Genomic DNA, 24,832 nt, shown 5'->3' with positions numbered 1-24,832 from the left:
AGAAAGTTGGCTAGGTTACACTAATTCTGCACTTTGGTTAGGTCATCAACTGTAGTCTGTCAGGGAGCTGAGTGCTGGAGACCACTCTGGATATGACACCTGGTGACTTCACATCAGGGTCAGAGAGACCCCAGGGCCAAAGAAACACCCTGGGGACACTCTCCACTCAGAGTGAACCAGGATACATGTGGGAATAAACTGAGGGCTGACAGGTCGGTGGGGGCAGGAACCAACACCGAGGGCCAGCGTGCTGTGAAACACACTCTTCTGCCAAGTGCCGTCGTTAAATCTCTGTGCTTAGCTAACCAACACAGGGTTCTACCTTCATCATCTCATAAATTAAGAGGAGGCAGGCCCTGGCTGTGTGGCTCAGTGGATAGGCAATGCCCCTGCGTGCCAAGGTCACAGGTTCGATCCATATGAGAAGCAACCAATGAGTGCACAACTAAGTGGAACAAGTGGACACTTCTCTCTTCAATCAATGAAATAATTTTTAAAAAGATGAAAAAAAAAGAGGGTAGTTGAGTGGGAGAGCACACAACAAGCTGGTTATCCTGATTATGGCCCAACTCTGCTTGGAAACCACCAGGAAGACCAAAATGAATTACCCCAGCTCATCTGGCAGCAGCAACTGAAACTGTAGGCAAAGAACCTAAGAAAGATGTCCTGTGAATGACCTCATACTTGAGGGACCAGGAGGACCAGGTCAGTCAAACCAGAACTAGCATTTCTAGGAGAACAGCCAGAGCTAAAGCTTGACCTCTCTGCTAAGAAAATATTTCAGTAAAGGGCTTAGCTGTGCAACAGTAACAAGGCCCAGAGAGCACAAACTGATCTGTTCTGGCATCGATGTCCCAAGCTCTCTGCTAGCACACGGCAGTGATACTCTGCAGCTCTCGGGGGTAGGAACCCCCAGGCAGCCCTGGAATACCAGGGTAGCTGCCTAACTCTCCTGGACCATTTACTGGCTGCTATCCTGGACAATGCGCATACTGTTGGGTCTGTCTAAAGCAATTTGTACTTAGTTCTTTCTCTGCAAATTAATTACTATTATTGTAATAACTGCTTGCACTTACTTTTATTTTATTAAAATTTTTTTTATTTATTGATTTCAGAGAGAGAGAGAGGAATAGATAGAGAGAGGGACAGAAACATTGATCTGCTTCTGTATGTGCTCTGACCAGGGATCAAACCAGCAACCTTGGCATGTTGGGACAACACTCCAACCAACGGAACTATCCGGCCAGGGCCACACTTTTACTTTTAATTGAAATTTAATATACACAGAGAAAACTAGTTATGTCTATTTATTTAAAAGTATATTCCAGAAACTGGCTTTTAGAAATGAATTTAATTTTAGGATACATTTATCAAGCACCTACTCAGTGTCAGGGACCATTTTATGCCTGGACTCTGGGGACAAAGGAGACAGATCTGGGCTGCCCCCTGGTTACAATACACCAATGGAACAAAGGCGTGCATAGATACTGATACCACAAGGAATAACATGTTAAAAAGGCACAAACAGATGAAAAGGGAGCACAAAAGCGGGCCAGGATTGGGATAAAAGGATGGCGTGAAAAAACAGAAATCTGAATGAATTGCTATGGTGCTTTGCTAGGATGAGAGCAAACCTGCAGATTTGTGTACTTTTAGTTCTTTCTTCTCTTCAATGAGTTTTCTATCCAATTACAAGGAAGCCCTGCCACTCCTGGGGTGAAGCAGGGGCTGGAGGCGCCTGCCGTGCAGTTCCAGCCCGAGGGCCACGCTCAGGTGTAATTTCACACCTCTGCTCTGCTTCCAGACATGAAAGTGGGTGGTTTCCCTTTGTGTATGAAGGACCATTGCTTATTTTTACAGGAGATTATGGTGTGCATGTGCAACAGCAGGCGGCCCACGGGGACGTGGGTGTGACAGAGAGGCAGGAGCCTGCCTGCTTTTCCTTCTTTTGTGACTCAAGGACAGGCGTAGCAGACAGCGCTGCAGGCACCCAGACCCGCTGAAGGAGCGATGGGGAAGTGTGGTCGGGAACTCATGGTCTCAGTGTAGAGTCTGCCTGTGGTGCGTAACATATGTGAGCCGCATGAAGACACTTGGTTTCAGGGGCCAGGACAAGGAAAGCGTGTTGACTTTAAATGTCATCTAAGTGTTTGCTTCATTTACTCCTCTATTTTTTTTTTCTAATTTGAAAAATTCCCAAAAACATGCTGTTTAAAATCATATTTTTTTAGACTTTATTTATTTTAGAGAGAAGAGAAAGAGAGAGAGAAGGGGGAGGAACAGGAAGTGTCAACTCCTACATGTGCCTTGACCAGGCAAGCCCAGGGTTTCAAAACAGCAACCTCAGCGTTCCAGGTTGACACTCTATCCCAGGGTTCCCCAAACTTTTTACACAGGGGGTCAGTTCACTGTCCCTCAGACTGTTGGAGGGCCGGACTATAAAAAAAACTATGAACAAATCCCTTTGCACACTGCACATATCTTATTTTAAAGTAAAAAAACAAAACGGGAACAAATACAATATTTAAAATAAAGAACAAGTAAATTTAAATCAACAAACTGACCAGCATTTCAATGGGAACTATGAGCCTGCTTTTGGCTAATGAGATGGTCAATGTCCGGTTCCATATTTGTCACTGCTAGCTGTAACAAGTGATTATGACGCGCTTCCAGAGCCGTGACGCATGTGTCCCGCATCACCGGAAGTAGTACTCTACGTGAGTGACCCCGCGCTTTGGTACTCACTGACCACCAATGAAAGAGGTGCCCCTTCCGGAAGTGCAGTGGGGGCCGGATAAATGGCCTCAGGTGGTTGCATGCGGCCCGCAGGCCATAGTTTGGGGACCCCTGCTCTATCCACTGTGCCACCACAGGTCAGGCCTCATATTGTTTCTTAAAAAGCAACAAGAAATGTGAAAATCTTTTCCCTCTGTCTCTGGCCCCATCTCCCTCCCATAGGTTCCTGGCTACAATCCGGGACACATCCTTCCTGCTTCCTCAGTTATGGGAACCCACATGGAGAGATTATTTGATCCAAAATGGCATTAGTCTACAACTTGCTTTATTTGTTTAATAACATAGTGGTAATACACTGCTTTCTTAATGTAAGGTCAGTGGTTACTCCTCCCTTTAATGGTTTCATATAGTATTACATACAGCCTGTCACATATATTCACCCACTTCCTGCTAGGCTTGTGAGTGACCTTCTATGGGTCAAATACATTTTGCTATGGCTTCTATAGGGTCCAGTCCTTAAGTGGGACTGCTGGATCCATGAGTAACAGAGGCTGTCCAGTAATTTTTGGAAAGTTGTATCCATTTACACTCTGAATTGCATGTGAGGTGGCTGCATCCTGACCCCACTTTAAACAGAACTTTTAATGAAATGCGAAGGCATTACAGTCAATGGAGCAATCAATGAGGCTGGAAGAGAATCTACGTGTAATTGCAATGCATAATGAGAACAGAAGCCATAACGTCACACCCTTAGTGCTGACAAAACAGGGGACTATACAATTTAATAAGTAATAAACAAACCCCCTTTATGTGTTCTCAGGGAAACAGCCACTAAGTGATGGAAAGCAGGTGTTTTGCCCTTTGGCCTGTACATGTTTTACCACAAATACTTCATTTTGACTTCATCTGAAAGTAGGAAGAAGTCAAAGACATTAATAGACTACATTAGTAGACTACATCAAATCAGAGTACTTGATTGTTCTTTTAAAATTTCATTTCTGGGACGTTCATTATAAAAAAGCACTAGAGGCCTGAAATGATGACTGTGGTTGGGTAGCATGAATTTGTGGAGGGGACAGCCATTTATTTTGTTACTTTTTCTAACAATCAAAAACAGAGACTGGACCCTGGCTGTTTGGCTCAGTTGTAGAGCTTCAGCCCAGCGTGTAGATATCCCAGGTTCGATTCCTGGTTGGGGTTCACAGGAGAAGTGACCATCTGCTTCTCCACCACTCACCCTTCCTCTATTCTCTTTCAATTTCTCTTTTTCTTTCTCTTTCTCTCTCTCTCTCTTCCCCTCCCACAGCCATGGCTTGACTGGTTCAAGTGTATCACCCTGGGCGCTGAGGATGGCTCTGTGGAGCCTTTACCTCAGGCTCTAAAAATAGTTTGGTTGCGACTGTGGCCCCAGGTAGGCAGCGCATTGGCTCTAGACAGGGGTTGCCAGGTAGATCCAGTTGAGGCACATGCAGGAGTCTGTCTCTTTATCTCCCCTCCTCTCACTTGGAAAAAGAAGAAAAACAAACAAACAAATAAACAAAAAAACAAAGACTGCAAGTGGTCCTGGTTAGGGCTTCGCAAGGCAGGCTTCACCCAAAATCAGCAGAGCTCCCTCACAATGCCTGCCAGGGGTGAGGGAAAGGATGAGGCTAGGTCATAAGGAGGACTTGAGAGTCTGGGGTGGGGTCTAACCCAGGGATGAGGCGCTAGGAGAAGGCACATAATGTGAGCAGTCAGGGCGTGTCTGGCTCAGGGGACATGTCCACCCATCCATGCCACTCATCAAATGTCCACCCAGCATTCGAGTCCAAGCTAAATGCTGCAACGGAGTCAACACCAAATCTCAGCAAGCTCTTATGAGGCAAACTGTGTTCTCCTCCTGACCTCAGATGTCAGAGTCCTAATCTCAGAAGTTTAGAATGTGACCTTATTTGGAAATAAGGTCTTTACAGGGATTATCAAATTAAACTGAAGTCACCACATGGGTCCTAATCTGACATGACTGGTGTCCTTACAGTAAGGGGAGACAGATACACACACAGGGAGATGCCCTGTGAGGACAGATAGGAATCAGGGTGGTGCTTCTATCAGCCAAGGGACGCCAGACTGCCCGCCAGCCGGGGTGCTGCCATCCTGGGAAATTAATGTGCATCTCGCATGTTCAATGCTCCTGGAAAGGAAAGGAGCCTCTCTGGGCCTCTTTCTATATCTGTTACAAGAGAAATGAACTAAACAATACAGCCATGAAAGTCTGCACAGTTTCTGTATTCACAGTGCACATCAGGTGATGATAAAACATAAAGCAGCCCACACTCTAGTTCAGAAATACATGACTTCGGGTTTCCCAGTGTGCACTCCTTGGATCACTAGGCCTAAGAGACAGAGAACGGGTTTGGGTGTCAAAAGCTCCTCCCTCCCACACTCTTCCCCAGCAGCAGGCTGGCCCCGTGCCTGCTCTGACCATGGTGAGGGGCTAACTGCAGGGTCGGGCCCACCCAATTCTACTGCAGCCAACCAGGCCGCACCTGGTGGCAGGAAGCAGCTGCAGGCACGGGGGCAATGAAGCGTAGGTGTTGTGGGCATAGCTGGATGCTCCCACCCTGAGAATGCATGGTCCAGCCCCACTGTCCTCACTCTGGCTGCATAGAGCTGTCCTGGGATGTGGAAGAACCATGTGTGTAAAGCCCACCCCAACCTCTTCTGCTCAAATCTCTGGGGGGCGGGAGCCAGCATCCAGAACCATTGGTCTAAGCAAACCACAGGTGGGCGGTAATAACTTTTAGTAAGAAAATTTAAATAGGTTATCTGTGGGCCACAAATAGGCGCTCTCTATGTTTTTCAAATCTGTCCTTGAGACTCTCATTACTGCCTATAGTGCTGGATCACAGAGCAGCCACCTTCTAGCACCTTCTATGTGCCAGGTTCCTGGATTATTCCCAAATGACCAAGGGAGCAGGGTGGCGATGGGACAGGTGGACAAGACTGATCTCAATAGCTTCACTTGCAGATTTGTGATAACATTAATGAAAGTTATTCCTATGCCAACTTTGCTGTGGATGGATGAAGTTAACCTACGACCACACACTTTATCCCTCCCATTCAGTGATTGTATTTGTGTGTGTGGGGGGGGGGGCACCACACCCCATTTGCGAAGGTACTGCCTTTCTCTTGCTGCTCTGGAAGCTCATCCCCTACAGCCCGGTCCTGCTCACCTCCCTGTGTCCACTCACCCCTCCACAGGATGGGAGCACAGCGGTCTCTTTAAGGCCTGTCACAGTGCCCCCCCAGTAACAGGACTGACCCACTGCAGGAGAGTCCCATACTGTGCCTGGGTGAGCCCCGCAGTTGAGTGTGTCCCCGTTTCTGGCCTTGTGGGTTTCTGGAGGGAAGAACTTGGCCTGTGGGTCCTCTGCAAACCACACTGCTGACCACGGCCTGTGGGGAGGAAGAGGCAAGGCTGCTGGCCTGAGCGAGACCAGCTCCTGACTCCTGTGGACTCTCCACACCAATGACCTTTACTGCTTTCCTTCACACTTTCCAAAAAGCCCAGGGTGTGCCCTTGTGCCAGGATGCAGATGGAGACCCCACCCATCTACCCCTGCACTGTCACCATTAGAGACTCTGTATCGCACAGGTGTGTTCAGGGTTCATCTGCTTACTCCTCACATACCCATCAAGCATCCATGATGTGATCCATGACATTTTAAGAGTTTACAGATTAACTCACTTTCCCCCTCCCTCCCACTGCCCTGATAGGCTGTTTTCCTGTTTGTGACAGTGGCCCCACCAGACACCTGGTTTCTGGCTCTGAAGCAGGACCTCCACCCTCTACTCCTTTCCAGTCCCAGGTCCTGTCAGACCAAACCCTTCTCATCTCTCCTTCAAAATGTTATCACCACTGTTTGGTTCTTGTTTTGTTCTAATTTCAAAGAATGTTGGGGTTGAACTACGTCCCATCACCTCAGAGGGTGACTGTGATGGAGGTGAAACATGGTCACAAAAGAGAGCCCTGAATCAATATGACTGGTGTCCTGAAGAAAAGGGGACATCCGGATGCAGAGACAGGCACGCACAGAGGGAAGGGGACATGAGGAGGCTCGAAGAAGATGTGCCGATGGCCCAGCAGGGAGGCTGGGACAGGAGGAGCCAACCTGCTGACAGCTAGGTCTCAGGCTTCCAGGCCCCAGAACCAGGACACGTGCATGCCCACAGCTTAGGCCCTGGTGACCCAATGCAAGTGTCTGAACTGCACTTGCTGCTGTTCATTCTCCCACTGGCACCTGTATCCAGACCTCAGGGTTATATTCCTGGGCGATCCAACAGCCACTGGACATCTCTCCATCTTAGGCTTTCTTCCTACCCACTCCATGGACAAGCCACCACTACAACGTTTCTAGAACTCTGTTTTTACCACATTTTCCCATGGGAAGACTCCTTCAGGAACTTCCCAGGGCCTGAGGATCAAGCCCACGTCTCCCAGGGCCTGGGGCTCCCACAAGAGCCCACACCTCAAAGGTTAAGAAGAAGCATTGGACAAAGGGGTTGACAGGACCCAGGGGTGAAACAAACAAGTCTCCATTCACAGAAGTCGGCCTACCCAGAAAAGGAGCTCAGTCCTTCCTATGCACATGCTGAAAGGTCCTTGCAATCGGAGGGTCATCGAGCTGCCTTGCAGAGCACTGACACACACTCCTGCACAGCTCACATGGTGAAGACTGTAACTGCTGCACTGACCGTGGGCTCTGGGCACTTGCCACAACAGCTATGCACCTGAGCAAGGGGTGCTAGTACATTCTGACCCTCAGCTATCAGATGGATGTATGGATGCATGGATGAGTGCACGGATGGATGGATGCATGGATGCTTGGATGGATGGATGGATGGATGGATGGATGGATGGATGGATGGATGGATGCTTGGATGGACGGACGGATGGATGGATGGATGGATGGATGGATGCATGCATGCATGCATGGATGGATGGATGGATGGACGGACGGATGGATGGATGCATGGATGGATGGATGCAGGGATGGATAGATGCACGGATGGATGGATGCATGGATGGATGGATGCAGGGATGGATAGATGCACGGATGGATGGATGAATGGATGGATGGATGCATGGATGGAGGGATGCACGGATGGAGGGATGGATGAATGCATGGATGCATGAATGCGTGGATGAGTGAATGTGTGGATGCGTGAATGCGTGGATGCGTGGATGGGTGGATGCGTGGATGGGTGGATGGGTGGATGCGTGGATGGGTGGATGTTCTTCCCCTCTCTTCTTGTAATCACTTCCAGTTTATCGAACGCCATCATCCCACCAACCTGTTCCTGACAGCCTGCAGCCTCCCTGCTGGAAAAACAGAACAAACTCTTCATCCCTAATACCTTTCCTAGGCTTTCTCCTTTCCTGCCCCATCCAAATGTCATCCTTCAAGGCACAGCTCAAATTGGACATCAGCTTAACTCAACTTCCTGCCTTTACAGCTAAAATTACTGTGTATATCTTTATTAATTCAGCCTTCTTTTAGTCTTGCCTCTGAAAAAAAGAGCGAAGCCTCTTATTTCTAAAATGCCAGCTCATCTCTCTGTGCCTTTGATAACTTTATCTAACATCTATGTGCATAGTCTTATCTCCTCATCCTGATTACAAGTCCATTACGGAAATCAATCTGTGGTGTGCCCACAAAACATTGCTAAGTGTGTTATCAATAAACATTTGCTAAGAAAATGAATCCTCTCTATGGTCGACGGGGAAAACAAATATACAAATTATTCTGTTTCTCTCTCTTCTTCCTCTTGGTTTTAACCTCTTCTCTCCTAGTGATAGCCTACCCATTAAAACCCGATGTTTCTCATCCTAAAAAAAGAAGTGTTTCCATGTTTCCCCATAGCCTCAAATGAGAGGCTAATGCTTTTCCCTGCTGCCTTAATGAATTTGACAGGACAGCACAAAGATTCTTATGACCTACTCATTCACTCAGCCTAGCAATTGTGTCTTGCCCTATAACCAATGTCCTTCCTGAAAGGTCCCAGTGACATCTGAGTGGACAAATCCAGTGGTGTGTATGTAGGCCTTGCCCTTGGCCACACTGTGCCCCAAGAATGTTGACAGTCCTCCCCATGGAAGCAGTGGCCTTTCCTGGCCTTTTTCTCTCTTTACTCAACATATATTTATTGAGATTAACTATGTATGAGGCAGGGAGGAAGTAATTTTGAGCAATAAGATACAGCAGTCCCTGCCCATGTGGGTCACAGTCTATTCTGGGAGAGAAATGAAATCATCAGCAAAGAGGTAGCCACAATCTGGGACAGATGCTGAAGCACAGTGCTTGACCACAGCGGCTTTCTGCTCTGGCCCCTCCTCGGCATCTGAGCTCATGCTCCTCCTCTGACCTCCAAAGTGAGGTACTCCTCCAACTCTCCTCCTGGGTCCTCCCTGCTCCCCTCCAAGGACTTGCTCCCTGATGGCCTCAGCCTCACCTGGTGCTTCACCTGCAACCTCCTGACATGTGAGCCCTAAACCAACACCTACTCTGCGTCATCTACAACTACCTGGACGTCCCCACAAATCCACACCCCAAATGCCACAAACCTGTATCTCCTCTTTCGCAACCTGTAAACAAACAAACACAATCTTAACAGTAACACACAAATCAGATCTTCACCCGAATTCTCCACTTACATTGTTCAAAGCAACCATGTCCTAGTCTCAGGTCAGAATAGGCTACTCCCCAGTCACTCCAGGGTCCCAGATATGGTCATAGGACTGTCACTTAAAACCCCATCTACTGGTCTCCAGCATTCTAGGCTCTGCGGCCCAACTTATTTCTTGAGTACAATCTCCCAATACTGCAGCTCCAGGGAAAGCTCACTCTGTCCCTGACTGTCCTCAGGGCCTGTCTGAGACTGTTTCTTCTCCCACAGGGGCTCGCACCTGCCCTTAGACACACTCTGCAGACTCTATTTCTGTGTCAGAGATGACAACATGCAGCCATTCTGACTGAGGAAAGGCCTTGTAGAAAACTGGGTAAAATGTTTGTGAGATAATTTACATAACAAAAGCAAGATAAAAATTGTTTCTACTTTTCATTGTTATCCTTATAAAATGGCATAAGGAAATATATCAAAATGACAAAAAATAGTTGTACTGGAGTAGTGGGATTGTGGACGAATTTTTTCATTTTCCTAGATTCTAAATTTTACTTAGTGTGGTTTTGTAAATTAACTTTTTATTTTAGAATAGTTTTAGATTTACAGATTGAGAAGAGAGTACAGAGAGTTCCAGTATACCCTCCCCCAGTTTCCCTTAACATGATACATGAGTATTGTACTCTTGTCATGACTAAATGAGCCAAGATTTAATGTGGTTTTGAAAATTTAAAAAAACAAAACCATTAGTTTGGTAGAACCATAAAAACAACATTAACAGAGCTAAGTCATTTTTTCCATAACTTCTGATGCCACCTAAGCATCCTAATATTTACTATTTTTCTTAAAAATTCAGTCTCTTCTTGGTGTGAATTCTTGGCTACAAACTGGAGCAAAGTTTGTTTTCCTATCACTAGCTATATATGCATTTGTGCACATAATTAAAAGTAGCAAAAACTTTAGTGTTTGATAAAGATTCTGGGAAATGTTTTCTTCTTTCTCTCCCTTCCCCTCCCCTCCCACAGAGGAACATTGATCTGTTCCTGTATGTGCCCTGACCAGAGATCGAACCAACAACCTCTGTGCTTTGGGACAATGCTCCAACCAACTGGGCTATCTGGCCATTAATTTTTTTTTTTATTGATTGATTTTTAGAAAGACAGAGAGAGGAAGAGAGAGAGAGGGGAAGGGGAAGGGAAGCATTAACTTGTTATTCCACTTGATCGTGCATTCACTGGTTGCTTCCCATGTGTGACCTGACTGGGGATCGAACCCACAATCTTGTCATTTCAGGATGATGCTCTAACCGACTAAGCTAACTGACCAGAGCCTAGGAAATGTTTGTTCTTTTTTTTCTTTTATTTAGGTGAGAGGAAGTGAGAGGAGATATGACAGAGAGACAGACTCCCACATGTGCCCTGACCCAGATCCACTAGGAAATCACCCTACTGGCAATGCTCTGCCCATCCAAGAATGTTGCTCAAAAACCAAGCTATTTTTAGTGCCTGAGGTAGGCTCCATGGAGCCATCCTCAGCACCCAGGGCCAACTCACTCAAACCAATCAAACCATGGCTATGGGAGGAAAATATAGAGAGAGAAAAGGAGGAGGTGGAGGGGTGGAGAAGCAGATGGTCACTTCTGCTATGTGCCCTGATTGGGAATCGAACCTGGTATATCCACACACTGGGCCAATACTCTACCACTAAATCAACTGGCCAGGGTCATGTTTTCTTTAACATAAAGTATCATGAAAATTTTTAAGTACATGAATTGAATATTGTGTGTATTGCTTCTCAACAAGCCTGTGAGCTCTGCTGGGGTCTTGTCTCCTCTCAACCCCTCTGGCTCTTCTAATGTCCAAAAACACCCAGTCCAGCTGGTCTTAGAACTCAATAAATACCAGTTGTAGTAAATTAGAGGAGTTGAATAGCCTTAGTAGATGGGGTACTTTTTTTAATTTTTTTTTTTTTTTGCAAGTGTGCGAGAGAAAGAGAAAGAGAAATGGGAAGAAAGAGAGGTGAGAAGCATCAACGTATAGTTGTGTCACTTTAGTTGTTCATTGATTGCTTTCTTATTAGTACCTTGATGGGGGCTCCAGCTGAACCAGTGACCCTTTTCTCAAGCTAGCGACCTTGGGCTCAAACCAGGGACCTTGGGCTTCAAGCCAGCGACCTTGAGATAATGTTAATGATTCCATGCTCAAGCATGGGGCCTCGTGTTCAAGCTGGTGAGCCTGTGCTCATGCCAGATGACCCCGCATTCAAGCCTGCAACCTTGAGGTTTCGAATCTGGGACCTCAGCATTCCAGGTTGATACCCTATCCACTGCACCACCACTAGTCAGGTGGTGGGGTATTGATTTTAAATTATAAAAAGTAGGTCCTGGCCGGTTGGCTCAGCGGTAGAGCGTCGGCCTGGCGTGCGGGGGACCCGGGTTCGATTCCCGGCCAGGGCACATAGGAGAAGCGCCCATTTGCTTCTCCACCCCCCCCCTCCTTCCTCTCTGTCTCTCTCTTCCCCTCCCGCAGCCAAGGCTCCATTGGAGCAAAGATGGCCCGGGCGCTGGGGATGGCTCCGAGCGATGCCCGGGAGGAGCAGAGCATCGCCCCCTGGTGGGCAGAGCGTCGCCCCTGGTGGGTGTGCTGGGTGGATCCAGGTCGGGCGCATGCGGGAGTCTATCTGACTGTCTCTCCCCGTTTCCAGCTTCAGAAAAATACAAAAAAAAAAAAATTATAAAAAGTAAAGGGTTCTTTATGAATTACTGTCTGAGATATCAGACTTCAATTTTGACCCCAAAACACGACAATGTTTTTCCTCTGCATCATTTAAACAGGCAGCTAAAATCCAGTCTTTGTAGGGGCAGGTTTTAGTTTTTAAGTTATAAAAATCACTAAAACAACAAATATTCAATATTCTAAAGGACATGTTCTCGGCTTGCTTTTAATATCTGAGCTATAGAAAATGGACTGTGGGATATTTTTTGTTTTGTTTCCCACATTTCTCCCTAGTGAGTTTCCTTTGTTCTGACAGCCAAATTGGTTTCAAAGACTTTTTCTGGGTATCTAGGAGTTAGAACAAACCCTATAGAGTATACAAAGAACTAGCCATCTGAGGTAGCCAGGCACAGGTCTACTTTTTGTAAGAACGTAAGACATTCTACTTTACAACAAAACTGAAAAAAAACTCAAATAGGTCCCTCCCTCTTTTTTATAGTTAATAAACATACTTTCATCTTTTAGGATAGTCTTTACTTCACATAGAAAGAACTATAATACAAAAATTAGAAAAAACACTCAACAGTGTCCTAACAAACATTCTGCATGTATCTAAATCATCAATGGTTTGGGAAAATCCCTAACAGCAAAGTAAACAATGCAGCTTCTTGTGTCCTCCAAGGGTATCTGTGTGATGTCACAGAAAATGTAAAGAACAAAACTTTGTTGAACAAATGAAAATTTGTAAGAAAGAAAAAATGCATACATTCGGTTTATTAAAATAATTTACCCTTGGTCAGTGTCAATGTCAATCATTAGATTGTACAGTAATTCTGCCTGACCTGTGGTGACGCAGTGGACAAAGTGTCAACCTGGAACACTGAGGTTGCCAGTTCAAAACCCTGGGCTTTCCTGGTCAAGGCACATATAGGAGTTGATGCTTCCTGCTCCTCTCCCCCCATCTTTCTCTCTCTCTCTCCCCCCTCTCTAAAAACAAATAAATAAAATCTAATAATAATAATAATGGCTTAAAAAAAAAAAAAGAAAATAAAAAGCCTGACCTGTAATGGCACAGTGGATAAAGTATCGACCTGGAATGCTGAGGTCGCCGGTTCAAATCCCTGGGCTTGCCTGGTCAAGGCACATACAGGAAGCAACTACTACGAGTAGATGCTTCCTATTTCTCCCCCCTCCTTCTCCCTCTCACTCTCTTTCTCTCCTCCCCCTCCAAAAAAATCTCTCCCCCTGAAATCAATAAATTCTAAAATAAATAAATAAATAAAAAAGATTGTAATTCCAAGGAAAATGCTGAGTACCAAAATTAACAAATAAGAATAAGATATTCACAAGGGTGGGTGAAGACCCCGAAATCACAGTTAAAGTAGTATCACTGACAACTTTCAAGAGAGCTGTGCTTATAATTAGAATTGCCTGTTTTTTCAACTGTATTGAATAACTTTGCTTTATTACAAAAATGATTTGGCTGCCCAAGAATATCATGATTAATGATTTCCTCCAGACTGATATCTTACAAACCAGACTAAAAGAAGTTCAAATTTGTCTTGTTTAAAATTAACTTGGCATTTGTATGCAGCAGGACCGATCTTGAGGCAACCCATGCTTTTTGAGACAATTTTCAACCTTTTTTTTTCATGGCACAAACACACACTAATTACTAAGGTCAGTGCCCCTGACTAAATACAACCATTTTCATCTCATGGCACAAATAAATTAGTTACTAAAGAAGAAGAGGTCAGGGCCCCTTTTTCTTTAGTAATTAGTTTATGAGTGCGTGAGAAACAAAGGTTGAAAATCACTGATTTAGAGAATGTGACACATTGTGTGACTTTCCTAATGAGCTTTGAGTGAGTGAAGGAGATGGACTGGACAGTGCAGTAAGTAACCGAAGCGCAGTGACCCAAAGAAGGTTCTAGAAGAATGTATCTCAAAAAGTGGACAGTGGAATGACAAGCAATTTCAGATTTTTTTCTACATTTTTGTCCATTCTCTTATAACCAGAAGACAATAAATGTATTTGCTTTTTAGAAAAAAAAAAAAAAGGCAATAAAAATACATTAAAGTCTGACGTCTGCTCTCTGAAAAAAGTAAAAGTTTTATATTACATTACAAAAATGTTACTGGACTATTCAGTTTTGTTGCCGCTTAATCTAAAGCTCCCATTCACTACCTGTGAGGAAAAGCAACTGATTTCTAACTCTGATGTGGACTGTTTGGGCACACAGGCAAGTATTCACTTCACAGAGTAGAGTGAAGCTACCATAGTGACTACAGTAACATAGTTTTATGTCTATGCCACAACACTGGGAACTTACAGATCATTTCCAAACCTATTTTATTATCTAAAAATCCTGTTATTTATTGTAAAGCTCTAGAAGATAATTCCTGAAAAATCCTAGGTTATACATACCTGAGGTTAAAAATACAATTGAAATTATTCTTACCTGATGTTGCACATTAGAATTTGTTGGGCAATTCAAAGGATTTGGATCATACTCTTCAACTAGGAAAAACAGACACAAAGCTTGATAAAAAATGCAGTCTGTGTTGAAAGGCCTAATTAAGACACTACATGATATGCTGGTTTGACATCTGCTAAAATCAGGAGGGCATGGATGGCATTCTGCTCCATGGAGAGGCCTCCTCGCCAAGGGGACCAGCACAGTCCCTGCATGCCCTGCACGGTGGACTTCAGTTCCCAGCCCATTCACAGAACTAGACACACTATCCCATCCTCCCTCAGACACCACACCACCTTGACACCACAAGGCCTGTCTCCCACAGCGCCTGGCTGTTCACTCTGTCCCCCGGTAGAGCTCCGGTGCAGCCCTGAATGGCATGCAGTACCCTTCTGCCCCAGACTGGAGAATACATGACTCATAAATGGCTGTCAATGTCACCTATCCTTTGTCAGGTATCATGTGCTTAACCTTCTCCACAACCCCAGGGCAGGATCCCTCCTTCACAGACGGGGTGAATAAGAGGCAGGCACTCAAAACACATTCCCATCTGACCAGGCGGTGGCTCAGTGGATAGAGCGTCAGCCTGGGATGCTGAGGACCCAGGTTTGAAATCCTGAGGTCGCTGGCTTGAGTGGGGCTCATCCAGCTTTAGCATGGGCTCACCAACTTGAGCGCAGGTCACCAACTTGAGCATGGGATCATAGACATGACTCCATGGTTGCTGGCTTGAGCAAGGGGTCACTGGCTCAGCTGGAGTCCCCCCCCCCCCGGTCAAGGCACATATGAGAAAGCAATCAATGAACAACTTAGGTGCTGCAACTATGAGCTGATGTTTCTCACATCTCTCCCTTCCTGTCAGTCTGTCCCTGTCTGTCTGCCCCCCTTACTAAAACACCACCACTAACAAAAAAAAAACACATGGCCCTGGCCAGTTTGCTCAGTGGTAGAGTGTCAGCCTGGCGTGTGGAAGTCTCAGGTTCGATTCCCAGCCAGGGCACACAGGAGAAGCACCCATCTGCTTCTCCACCCCTCCCCCTCTCCTTCCTCTCTGTCTCTCTCTTTCCCTTCTGCAGCCAAGGCTCCACTGGAGCAAAGTTGGCCCGGGCACTGAGGATGGCTCCATGACCTCTGCCTCAGGTGCTAGAATGGCTCCAGTTGCAACAGAGTAATGCTCCAGATGGGCAGAGCATTACCCCCTAGTGGGCATGCCAGGTGGATCACAGTTGGGCGCATGTGGGAGTCTGTCTCTCTGCCTCCCTGCTTCTCATGTCAGAACAATACAAAAAAGTAAAATTAAATGAAAAATACCTCATTTCCCTCTGATAGACATTATATCAAGTTCACTGTGTCATTCATCTGTCTGGCATTTACTTGTCTTGCTAGTGCACCTTCAAGTCACGCCCAGCATTTCAGTTCTGTTGTGAAAGTGGGGACTGCAGGGAGGTCAGAGGAACATGACACATATGGGAAATATCTAACACTTTTCAACATTCACAGTGAGGAAGGAACTTCCACCCTCAGGTTGTCTCCTACACATGTTAACTTCACAGGTCCCCAACACGTGATGGTTGTACCAATGTGTCAAAAAGCACTTTTGCTGCATCAGATTTTTATCTCTAAAGTCAGAGAGATCTCTAAACTTGAAAGCTAACAGAAATACAGTATGTTATAAAAGAAATATTTCGTGTCGGCCCTGGCCGGTTGGTTCAGTGGTAGAGCGTCGGCCTGGCGTGCAGAAGTCCCGGGTTCGATTCCTGGCCAGGGCACACAGGAGAGGCGCCCATCTGCTTCTCCACCACTCCCCCTCTCCTTCCTCTCTGTCTCTCTCTTCCCCTCCCGCAGACGAGGCTCCATTGGAGCAAAGATGGCCCGGGCGCTGGGGATGGCTCCTTGGCCTCTGCCCCAGGCGCTAGAGTGGCTCTGGTCGCGACAGAGCGACGCCCCGGAGGGGCAGAGCATCGCCCCCTGGTGGGCAGAGCGTTGCCCTTGGTGGGCGTGCCGGGTGGATCCCGGTCGGGCGCATGCGGGAGTCTGTCTGACTGTCTCTCCCCGTTTCCAGCTTCAGAAAAAAAAATACAAAAAAAAAAAAAAAAAAAAGAAATATTTTGTGTCATGTATATTTTTAGAGTTAGAAAGCCTTAGAGAATCATTTAACTCAGGGCTCAGAATTAAAGACTGAATGAAAGATTGATTCATCTGCTTATTTTTTACGTTTGTTAACATTCATTCACCTATTGTGTGCTGGGCTGCCTGCCAGGTTTGTTCAAATAAGGGACTCTCCTCACTGCCTCCTGCACAGCAGGGTCTCACTGAGATTCGGTGCACTACTCAGAGCAGCAGAGGTCCTGTAGGCTTGTGTTTCTCAAGATTCCGTCCCAAGTCTCCTGCACCTAAGTCACTCGGGCTGCTTAGTAACAATGCAGATTCCTGGGCTCTACTCCAGACCTTATCTGGAATCTTGAGGGCCCCAGAAATCTGATATCCAACAAGCACCCCACAGATTTCGATGCAGACTAAAGGGTGAGTTCTTACAGCACCAAGTTATAGACCTGTGATTTCAGTCAAACGACTTCTCACAATGGCTCATGTCATAACTGTCAACTCAGTGTTTTTATTAAAGTGGGGTATTTTCTTCCCACTACAGTGATAACTTGAATTTAAATAGCAACTTTTCTTATGTGGTACTCCAAATACTCCTAAGGTCATCTCCCTCACCCTTGCCCTCTGCAACAACAACAACAAAAAAATTGCAGAACCTTTGCATTCGTGTCCTAATTTGGAGGAGTAGGGCTGGTTTTTGGTTTATTATTAACAAGAAATTCCCAAGAGAGTCTTAGTCAAGGTGGGTGGGAGGGAGTGTACGTAGAGAATGAGCAGGACCTGGATGCACAGAAAATCATGCAGGTAGTGAGATGTTCAATTTCAAGTTTGAACAGGAAAGCCTATTAACAGAATTCGGTCACCGTGCGAGGTGAGAAAGCACAGGAAACAGAACAGGTAAGCTGGCTAGTTTCAGGGCAGACATTTTTACTTCTGTATTGTTTTAGTGAGTTCCTTAGTACTTGTTTATTTTCTCCTAACGTTTTCAAATTGAACTACTACTTCTATATTTAGTTAACAAATTGTTCTACAAGGCCCCCAAACATCATCTATGCTTAAGTTCAAATTCTTCAAAATTAACAATAAAATCAATCTACTTCTCTTTTAACTTTAAATTCACTAAAAAATTTTTTGAACAATAAAAGAGCATTAAAACCAGAATAAAGGTGATAGTATCCTGATTAATTTATGATATATTTATGTGTGGTTTCTCCTCACTATGAATAGTGGAATAGTGGCTCAAAACTTAGAATTTTTTTTTTTTTGTATTTTTCTGAAGTTAGAAGCGGGTAGGCACTCAGACACCAGGATCCACCTGGCATGCCCACCAGGGGCGCTGCTCTGCCCATCTGGGGCATTGCTCTGTTGCCACCAGAGCCATTCTAGTGCCTGAGGCGGAGGCCATGGAGCCATCCTCAGTGCCCGGGCCAACTTTGCTCCAATGGAGCTTTGGCTGCAGGAGGAGAAGAGAGAGACAGAGAGGAAGGAGAGAGGGAAGGGTGGAGAAGTAGATGGGCACTTCTTCTTTATGCCCTGGCTGGGAATTGAACCCAGGGCTTCCACATGCCAGGCCGATGCTCTACCGCCAACCAGCCAGGGCCTCTTTTTTTTTTTTTTAAGTGAGAGCAGGGGCGATAGAGAGACAGACTCCTGCATGTGCCCAGACTGGGATCCACCAAGCAACTACTCTCTGGGGCCAAAGCTCTAATCAACCGAGGAATCCTCAGTGCCTGTGGCTGATGCTCGGGCCAACTGAGCGATCCTCAGAGCCTGGAGCCGACACTCAGACCAATAAAGCCACTGACTGTGAGAGAGGAAGAGAGAGAGAAGGGAGAGAGGGAGGGAAGAGCAGCAGTTGGACACTTCTCCTGTGTGCCCTGACTGTGGATTGAACCTGGGATGTCTGCACACGAGGCCAATGCTCTATCCACTGAACCAACTGGCCAGGGCATAGAATTCTTTTTCCAAAGACATTTTTATCTCAAAATGTGAAGTCACATTTCCCTCAGAACACTTGAGCCAGCCTTTTCTATGAGACCAGGAGTTCTGTCCAACCTCATATTAGTCCTGAGTTCAGCACCTCAGACACCCAAAGCACACCTTCTGGAAAAGAGGCATAACAGCGTGAATCCCTGAAGGCTCTTCAATTAGGAGAGGTGGAAGCTATACACTTATTTCCAGTGAGAAAACAGGCATGGGTCCTGGCTGGGTAGCTCAGTTGGTAAGAGCATCATCCTGATTCACCAAAGGCTGCAAGTTTGATCCCCCATTGGAGAAAAAACAAGAATTAACCAATGAAGGCATAAATAGGTGGAACAACACATGGATGTTTCTCTCTCTCTAAAAGATCAATACTTTTTTTAAAAAAAGAAAAACATAATAACATGTTTCACCTCAAAAACATGCTGATCACTAAAATTATACCAGATCTCCACAGTTGATTTATGATAAAAGCACATCACTCAAAACCATTCCAGTTTGGACTGCATTAAGAAATTATCTTTCTACTGTTGATGAATACAGTAGAAATATACTAGAAGTATAACAAAGATTTTGTGAAACTTGCTTAATCTGCTTAAGAACATAAATTTTGAGGACTTTTTAACCATATGGAAATTGCTCAAGGTAATTACAAATGGCTCGTGTACTAAATAAGTAACTCCCTAAAACTAACTTAAATGTTAGAGTCTGGGTTTGTACTTAATTAGACCACATTTACTTTTAAATCTGTTTAAGTCTTCTCACTAATTTATGTGGGTTTTCTTTCCCTAAAAACTTCAATGAGAAAATTACCAGAAACATTAATGATGATATCAGCCAGATCACGGTATGTTAAAAAACTACTAGCAGTATATATATATATATTTTTGTTGTTGTTGTTGTTTGTATTTTTCTGAAGTTGGAAATGGGGAGGCAGTCAGTCAGACAGACTCCTGCATGCGCCCAAGCAGGATCCACCCGGCATGCCCAGCAGGGGGCGATGCTCCGCCCATCTGGGGCGTCGCTCTGTTGCAACCAGAGCCATTCTAGCACCTGAGGCAGAGGCCATAGAGCCATTCTCAGCGCCCGGGCCAACTTTGCTCCAATGGAGCCTTGGCTGCGGGAGGGGAAGAGAGAGACAGAGAGGAAGGAGAGGGGGAGGGGTGGAGAAGCAGATAGGCGCTTCTCCTGTGTGCCCCAGCCGGAAATCAAACCCGGGACTCCCACACGCCAGGCCGACGCTCTACCACTGAGCCAACCGGCCAGGGCCATAGTATATTTTTAATATACATAAAACTAACAACAATTGCTATATTATTGAATGAAAATGTTTGGAGTGTTTAAACTTCTGGACATAGTTCATGACATGTACGATGATGTATTACTTTGGCAATAAGAAATGACGTGCTTAATAATACTATTCCCCATAAATAAGGGCAGGAGAAAATCTAGTGTATAGTTTTTACAGCCATGATACTTGTCAACTCATCACCATTTTAATTAAGATTTTGTAAAACTCAAATTCTAGGAGAAACCTATAGTATCAGGCTGCTAAGCAACAATCTTTTTCTTTCAAAACAGGAAATCTGTTCAAGGGTGATAAAAAGAGATCTTTAGACAGATCAAACCATGACAGTGCATTCTCGGAGTTATAGCACTTTTTGCCGTTCTGCCATGAAAGCTTGCAACAGTCCTGAGCTCTGATTTTCCATGGTTCTCATGGTGAGATCTCTCCACAGTCTGATTCTCATGTGTGTCGAACACCTGCCCAGCCTTGGTCCACTGACTTGCCACAAGCACCCAGGGAGGTGGATGCTAGTGTGTCCTCCCTGCACCACAGACTGGAAACTGAGACCCTTGGGGCCACAAGTCACTGCAGAATCCATTCAGGCTGGCAGCGTGGCTGACTTCCCTTCACTCATCTACATGCCTCACTGGGCACGCCAACCAAGTTCTTGAAGCTTTTCAGTCTGGCTTTCAAAGTGAGTCTGGGTCCCAGCCATGTAGTATCCATATGCAGGTTCCCAGGCCTGACCCCAGACCCACCTGTCACAATTTCAGGGCAGTGGGGCACAGAATCTTCATTGTAAACAAACTGCACAGATGTTCCTTTTTTTTTTTAGAGAGAGGAGAGGGAGAGACAGAGGGAGAGAGAGAGAGGAGAGAGAGAGAGAGAAGGGGGGGGAGGAGCTGGAAGCATCAACTCCCATATGTGCCTTGACCAGGCAAGCCCAGGGTTTCGAACCCATGACCTCAGCATTTCCAGGTCGACGCTTTATCCGCTGCACCACCACAGGTCAGGCCCTGCACAGATGTTTCTTCACTGCACCTGTCCTCTGAACCACCCAAGACCGGCTCCCATCTGAGCTTGCTGCCTGGCCACACTGTCCCCTCCCCTGCAGAACTACAGGAACCCAGACGGGGGGATTCTGGATGCTCAGAAGTCATCCATGGACAGGGAGGGGAGTGAGCCTGCCAGAGCCTCCCCCTAAGAGCCAGGACTGGTCTTTCCTACACCACCTGTTCTTTTCCACACCACTGCCACTCCTGGGGCGCTCACAGGAGGCACAAGGAATAAAACTCGAATGGAAGAAGAATGTGGCAAGCAGGCACTGGAGGAGGGGCTTCCGCCCACCACGAATCAGTGACCCTGATACCCCATAGTGTAGGCACTGCCAGGAACCCGCCCCCTGTGCTGGGAAGTCCTCCCTGTCCAGGAAGTGGGGGAAGGGGTGGCAACCCTGAAGGTGGTCAGATTTGATTGTTTGCCATCCCTCCATCTCAAGGTTGTCAGCAGAGCACAGTGTGAACACTCCAGTGTGAGAGCATCAGCCTGGCCTCCATGAGGGAGACTAGGACAGGCAACAGCCTGCACCCTTTGTGGTTGATACCGGTCCCAAGCATCCATCCATGGGCTCGGGAAGAGCTGTTTTTGCTTTTAGGACTGATAAGCATCCCTCCTTTGATAACAAACTGGCTTCCCTGTGGTTTGGGTGGAAATGACTCTAAACCTCTCCCCACCCAACCTCAAGGCTCAGCCTTGGCCAAAGTCCTGCAGCATCCTGGTGACCACACTGATATAGTGATGGCCAAACTGCTCATGTCACAATTGTCCCTAAAATTGTGCTGTGGGTACTGGGGGAAGGTCCCTCTGTCTCTACCATCTTAAAAAGCACCAAGTAAATCTAAAGGTGTCAGGGACCACCTTCCCACCACGTGAGGAAAGCATGCCTGAGAACAGAAGACAGAGCATGAAGGAGGGAGAGAGGAAGCCATAGCCATCCTTAATGCTTGGACCTAGCAGTGACCACAGACCTTAAACCAGTAAGTCTCTCCTCATTTTTTTAAACTAACTTGAGTTACATTTCTGTCACTTGCAACCCAGAGTCCTGGGTGTCTTCATTTTATTCATGTTAAAGATACCATAGAAATCTCATGTATAATGTTATAAAGTAACTTACAGACTTTATTTATTTGTTTGTTTATTTTCCCGAAGTTAGAAGCAGGGAGGCAGTCAGACTCCCACATGACCCCGACCAGGATCCACCTGTCATGCCCACCAGGGGGTGCTGCTCTGCCCATCTGGGGTATTGCTCCATTGCAACTGGAGCCACTCTAGTGCCTGAGGCGGAGGCCATGGAGCCATCCTCAGCACCCAGGCCAACTTTGCTCCCGAGCCTTGGCTGCAGGAGGGGAAGAGAGAGATAGAGAGGAAGGAGAGAGGGAAGGGTAGAGAAGCAGAAGGGCGCTTCTTCTGTGTGTCCTGACCAGGAATCGAACCTGGGACTTCCATACACCGGCCGACTCTCTACTGCTAAGCCAACCAGACAGGGGGTGGTAACTTATAGACTTTTAGTAAGAAAATTCAGCCTGACAAGGCAGTGGTGCAGTCGATAGAGCATCAGACTGGGATGTGGAGGACCCAGGTTCGAGACCCCGAGGTCGCCAGCTTGAGCGCAGGCTCATCTGGTTTGAGCAAGGCTCACCAGCTTAAGTCCAAGGTCACTGGCTCGAGCAATGGGTCACTCGGTCTGCTGTAGCCCCCGGTCAAGGCACGTACGAGAAATCAATCAATGAACAACTTAAGAAACCGCAACAAAAAATTGATGTTTCTCATCTCTCTCCCTTCCTGTCTGTCTGTCCCTATCTGTCCTTCTCTCTCTGTCTCTGCCACAAAAAATAAATAAATAAAATTCATGCCTGAGATAATCATCAAAAAAGTCATGAACTAAATGACCCGTATGTTTCTGTGTTACAATTTTAAATGATAAAATGTTACTTTGACTAGTGCTTCATTCAAGAGATGAAAATAATCATAAGTTGAAGTAGTTATATTAACTATACGTACCTTTAGGGAGTCCGGTATCTTGAACAGGACATTTGTCTGACTGTAGAAACCAACAAAAGAGGAAAGTTATTTTTAAACACCACAGTCAATTATAAGATCAAACTGAAAAGAAAGCTTTGTGAAAGTCATGATTTAAACTTAAAACATTGCCCATTTTTATCTTTGGGCTTGTCATTAGGGCTGACCCATAGCTTGTTTGTATTCTCAACATACAGGAATGAAATCAAGGTTGGCAAGAAATTAACACTAGAACATATAACAGAAGAAGCCTTCCTGATTTCCTCAGCTCTGACCATTACACCATACTTCCTCTCCTGTCCACACTGCTCCTCTCCCTCTCTATTTCTTATAGTTTAAAACTGAGGAGCATTTGTTTTCATGAATTATGGGGACAGACCCATTGTGTCCCACCATTTCTGTGGCATCTGTTTGCCTCAACAAGCATGTGCTCTGGGCAGTACTCTGATATACAGCCCTGCACTGAGTTCACTAGAATAGGTTCAAATGGTCACCATCCTATTGGCACCATGAAGCCGTACAGTCAGTCACTGCACACTTGCACACAGTCCCAGGGCCTCGGCTGAGGGCAGTGCTGCTGCGGGAATTCACAACAGCCAGTGCTCTAACAATCACATATTTCCTTGTTAGCACCTACAAGCATGTAGCATCTAATGCTCTGAAAACACTGTCTTCGGATTATACAATGTAGTCATTCTCTGGAGATTTACATGGGAAGAATGAGAATGTACCTAATTTCCCCACCTGGTGCCCTGACCCAGCTCAGCACCCACTGTCCCTGCATCTGGGCCTTTGGGTCCACTGTCCTCCAGCTTCAACGAAGCTGCACCTTCCAACTCTTCTGTGGGCCTCATCCATGTCTTCCTTGGACAGAGGAGGAAAAGAAACAAACATGGAGCCAAAGATGTTGTTTTAAATGCCTTTCCTTGGAGTTTTTTGTGTGCTTTTTTTGAGCTGGGAAGTAACATTTTAGCACCTCTAAAAGACTCCAACCCCTTTGCATAAAAGAAATCAATCATCAATCACAGTGAACTTAAAAGTCAAACAGTTTTCCCCCAGACTAGATCCTTCTCGAAACTCTACTTATCAGAAAAACACACCTGTGTTACAGCACTTCCCAGGCTTTTTATAAAGTATCTTCCTGTTTCCTCAGAGAGACAAGAGAAGGGAATATGGTCTCTGTGTCTCAGATTTTGACAGTGTTAACTAAACATCTACAAAAGTCTGCATGAACGAACAGGCTGGGGCAAGTATAGGTTTCCTGGAGAGACTAACATCTGAGCTAGGCCTACAGGCTGCCTGGGATGAGGATGACCGAGAGGACAGACATGGTGACTGCAGATGGTGGGCACAGAGGAGCAAGGCTGGGTGGTTGGCAGAGTGGCATGCAGGTGTGGAACACAGTTCAGACTGAGACAGAGATGCAGCTGGAGACAGAAGAGGAAAAGGGGGTTGGATGTGACATGGTGGAGTCAGTTACAAGGAAGACCTGGGAGTGGGCAAAGTGGAGGTCACCAAGCCCAGGGCCTGCCTGTGCCCAGCACTGTACAGTCGCACACGAAGTCAGACAGGCAAGCAATCCAGCACAATGTGCTAGAAAGTAGGGATGGGTTACCCAGGAGGAAGAGCGCCTGAAGGCCCCAGGGCAAGGCAAAGAAGGCTGCCGCAAAGTCAGGGAATGCTTGACCCGACACAGGAGGGCCACAGAAGTTCATTAGATGAGGGCGCAGGGGAGAGCAGTGTTGCAGGTACCCTTGGAGGTAAGAGGGTGAGGGGGTTATCGGAGGAACAGCAAA

The 24,832-nt window shown here is 46.2% G+C and overlaps 1 protein-coding gene across 1 annotated transcript in view; it reads right to left on the bottom strand.

The window, feature by feature from the left end:
- Positions 1 to 24,832, bottom strand: part of EDARADD (EDAR associated via death domain) — a 65,203-nt gene that overhangs the window by 23,464 nt on the left and 16,907 nt on the right. The window contains exons 3-4 of the mRNA XM_066383662.1: positions 23,019 to 23,058; positions 14,573 to 14,631 (exon numbers count right to left, since the gene is read on the bottom strand). Of these exons, the coding sequence (XP_066239759.1) occupies positions 14,573 to 14,631; positions 23,019 to 23,058 (99 nt within the window). The remainder of the gene's footprint in view (positions 1 to 14,572; positions 14,632 to 23,018; positions 23,059 to 24,832) is intronic.

Source organism: Saccopteryx leptura, chromosome 1 (genome assembly GCF_036850995.1).
Source record: "Saccopteryx leptura isolate mSacLep1 chromosome 1, mSacLep1_pri_phased_curated, whole genome shotgun sequence".
Classification (NCBI taxonomy): Eukaryota; Metazoa; Chordata; class Mammalia; order Chiroptera; family Emballonuridae; genus Saccopteryx; species Saccopteryx leptura.
The sequence above is the reverse complement of the archived record's forward strand: the minus strand, read 5'-3'. Positions and strand labels throughout refer to the sequence as shown.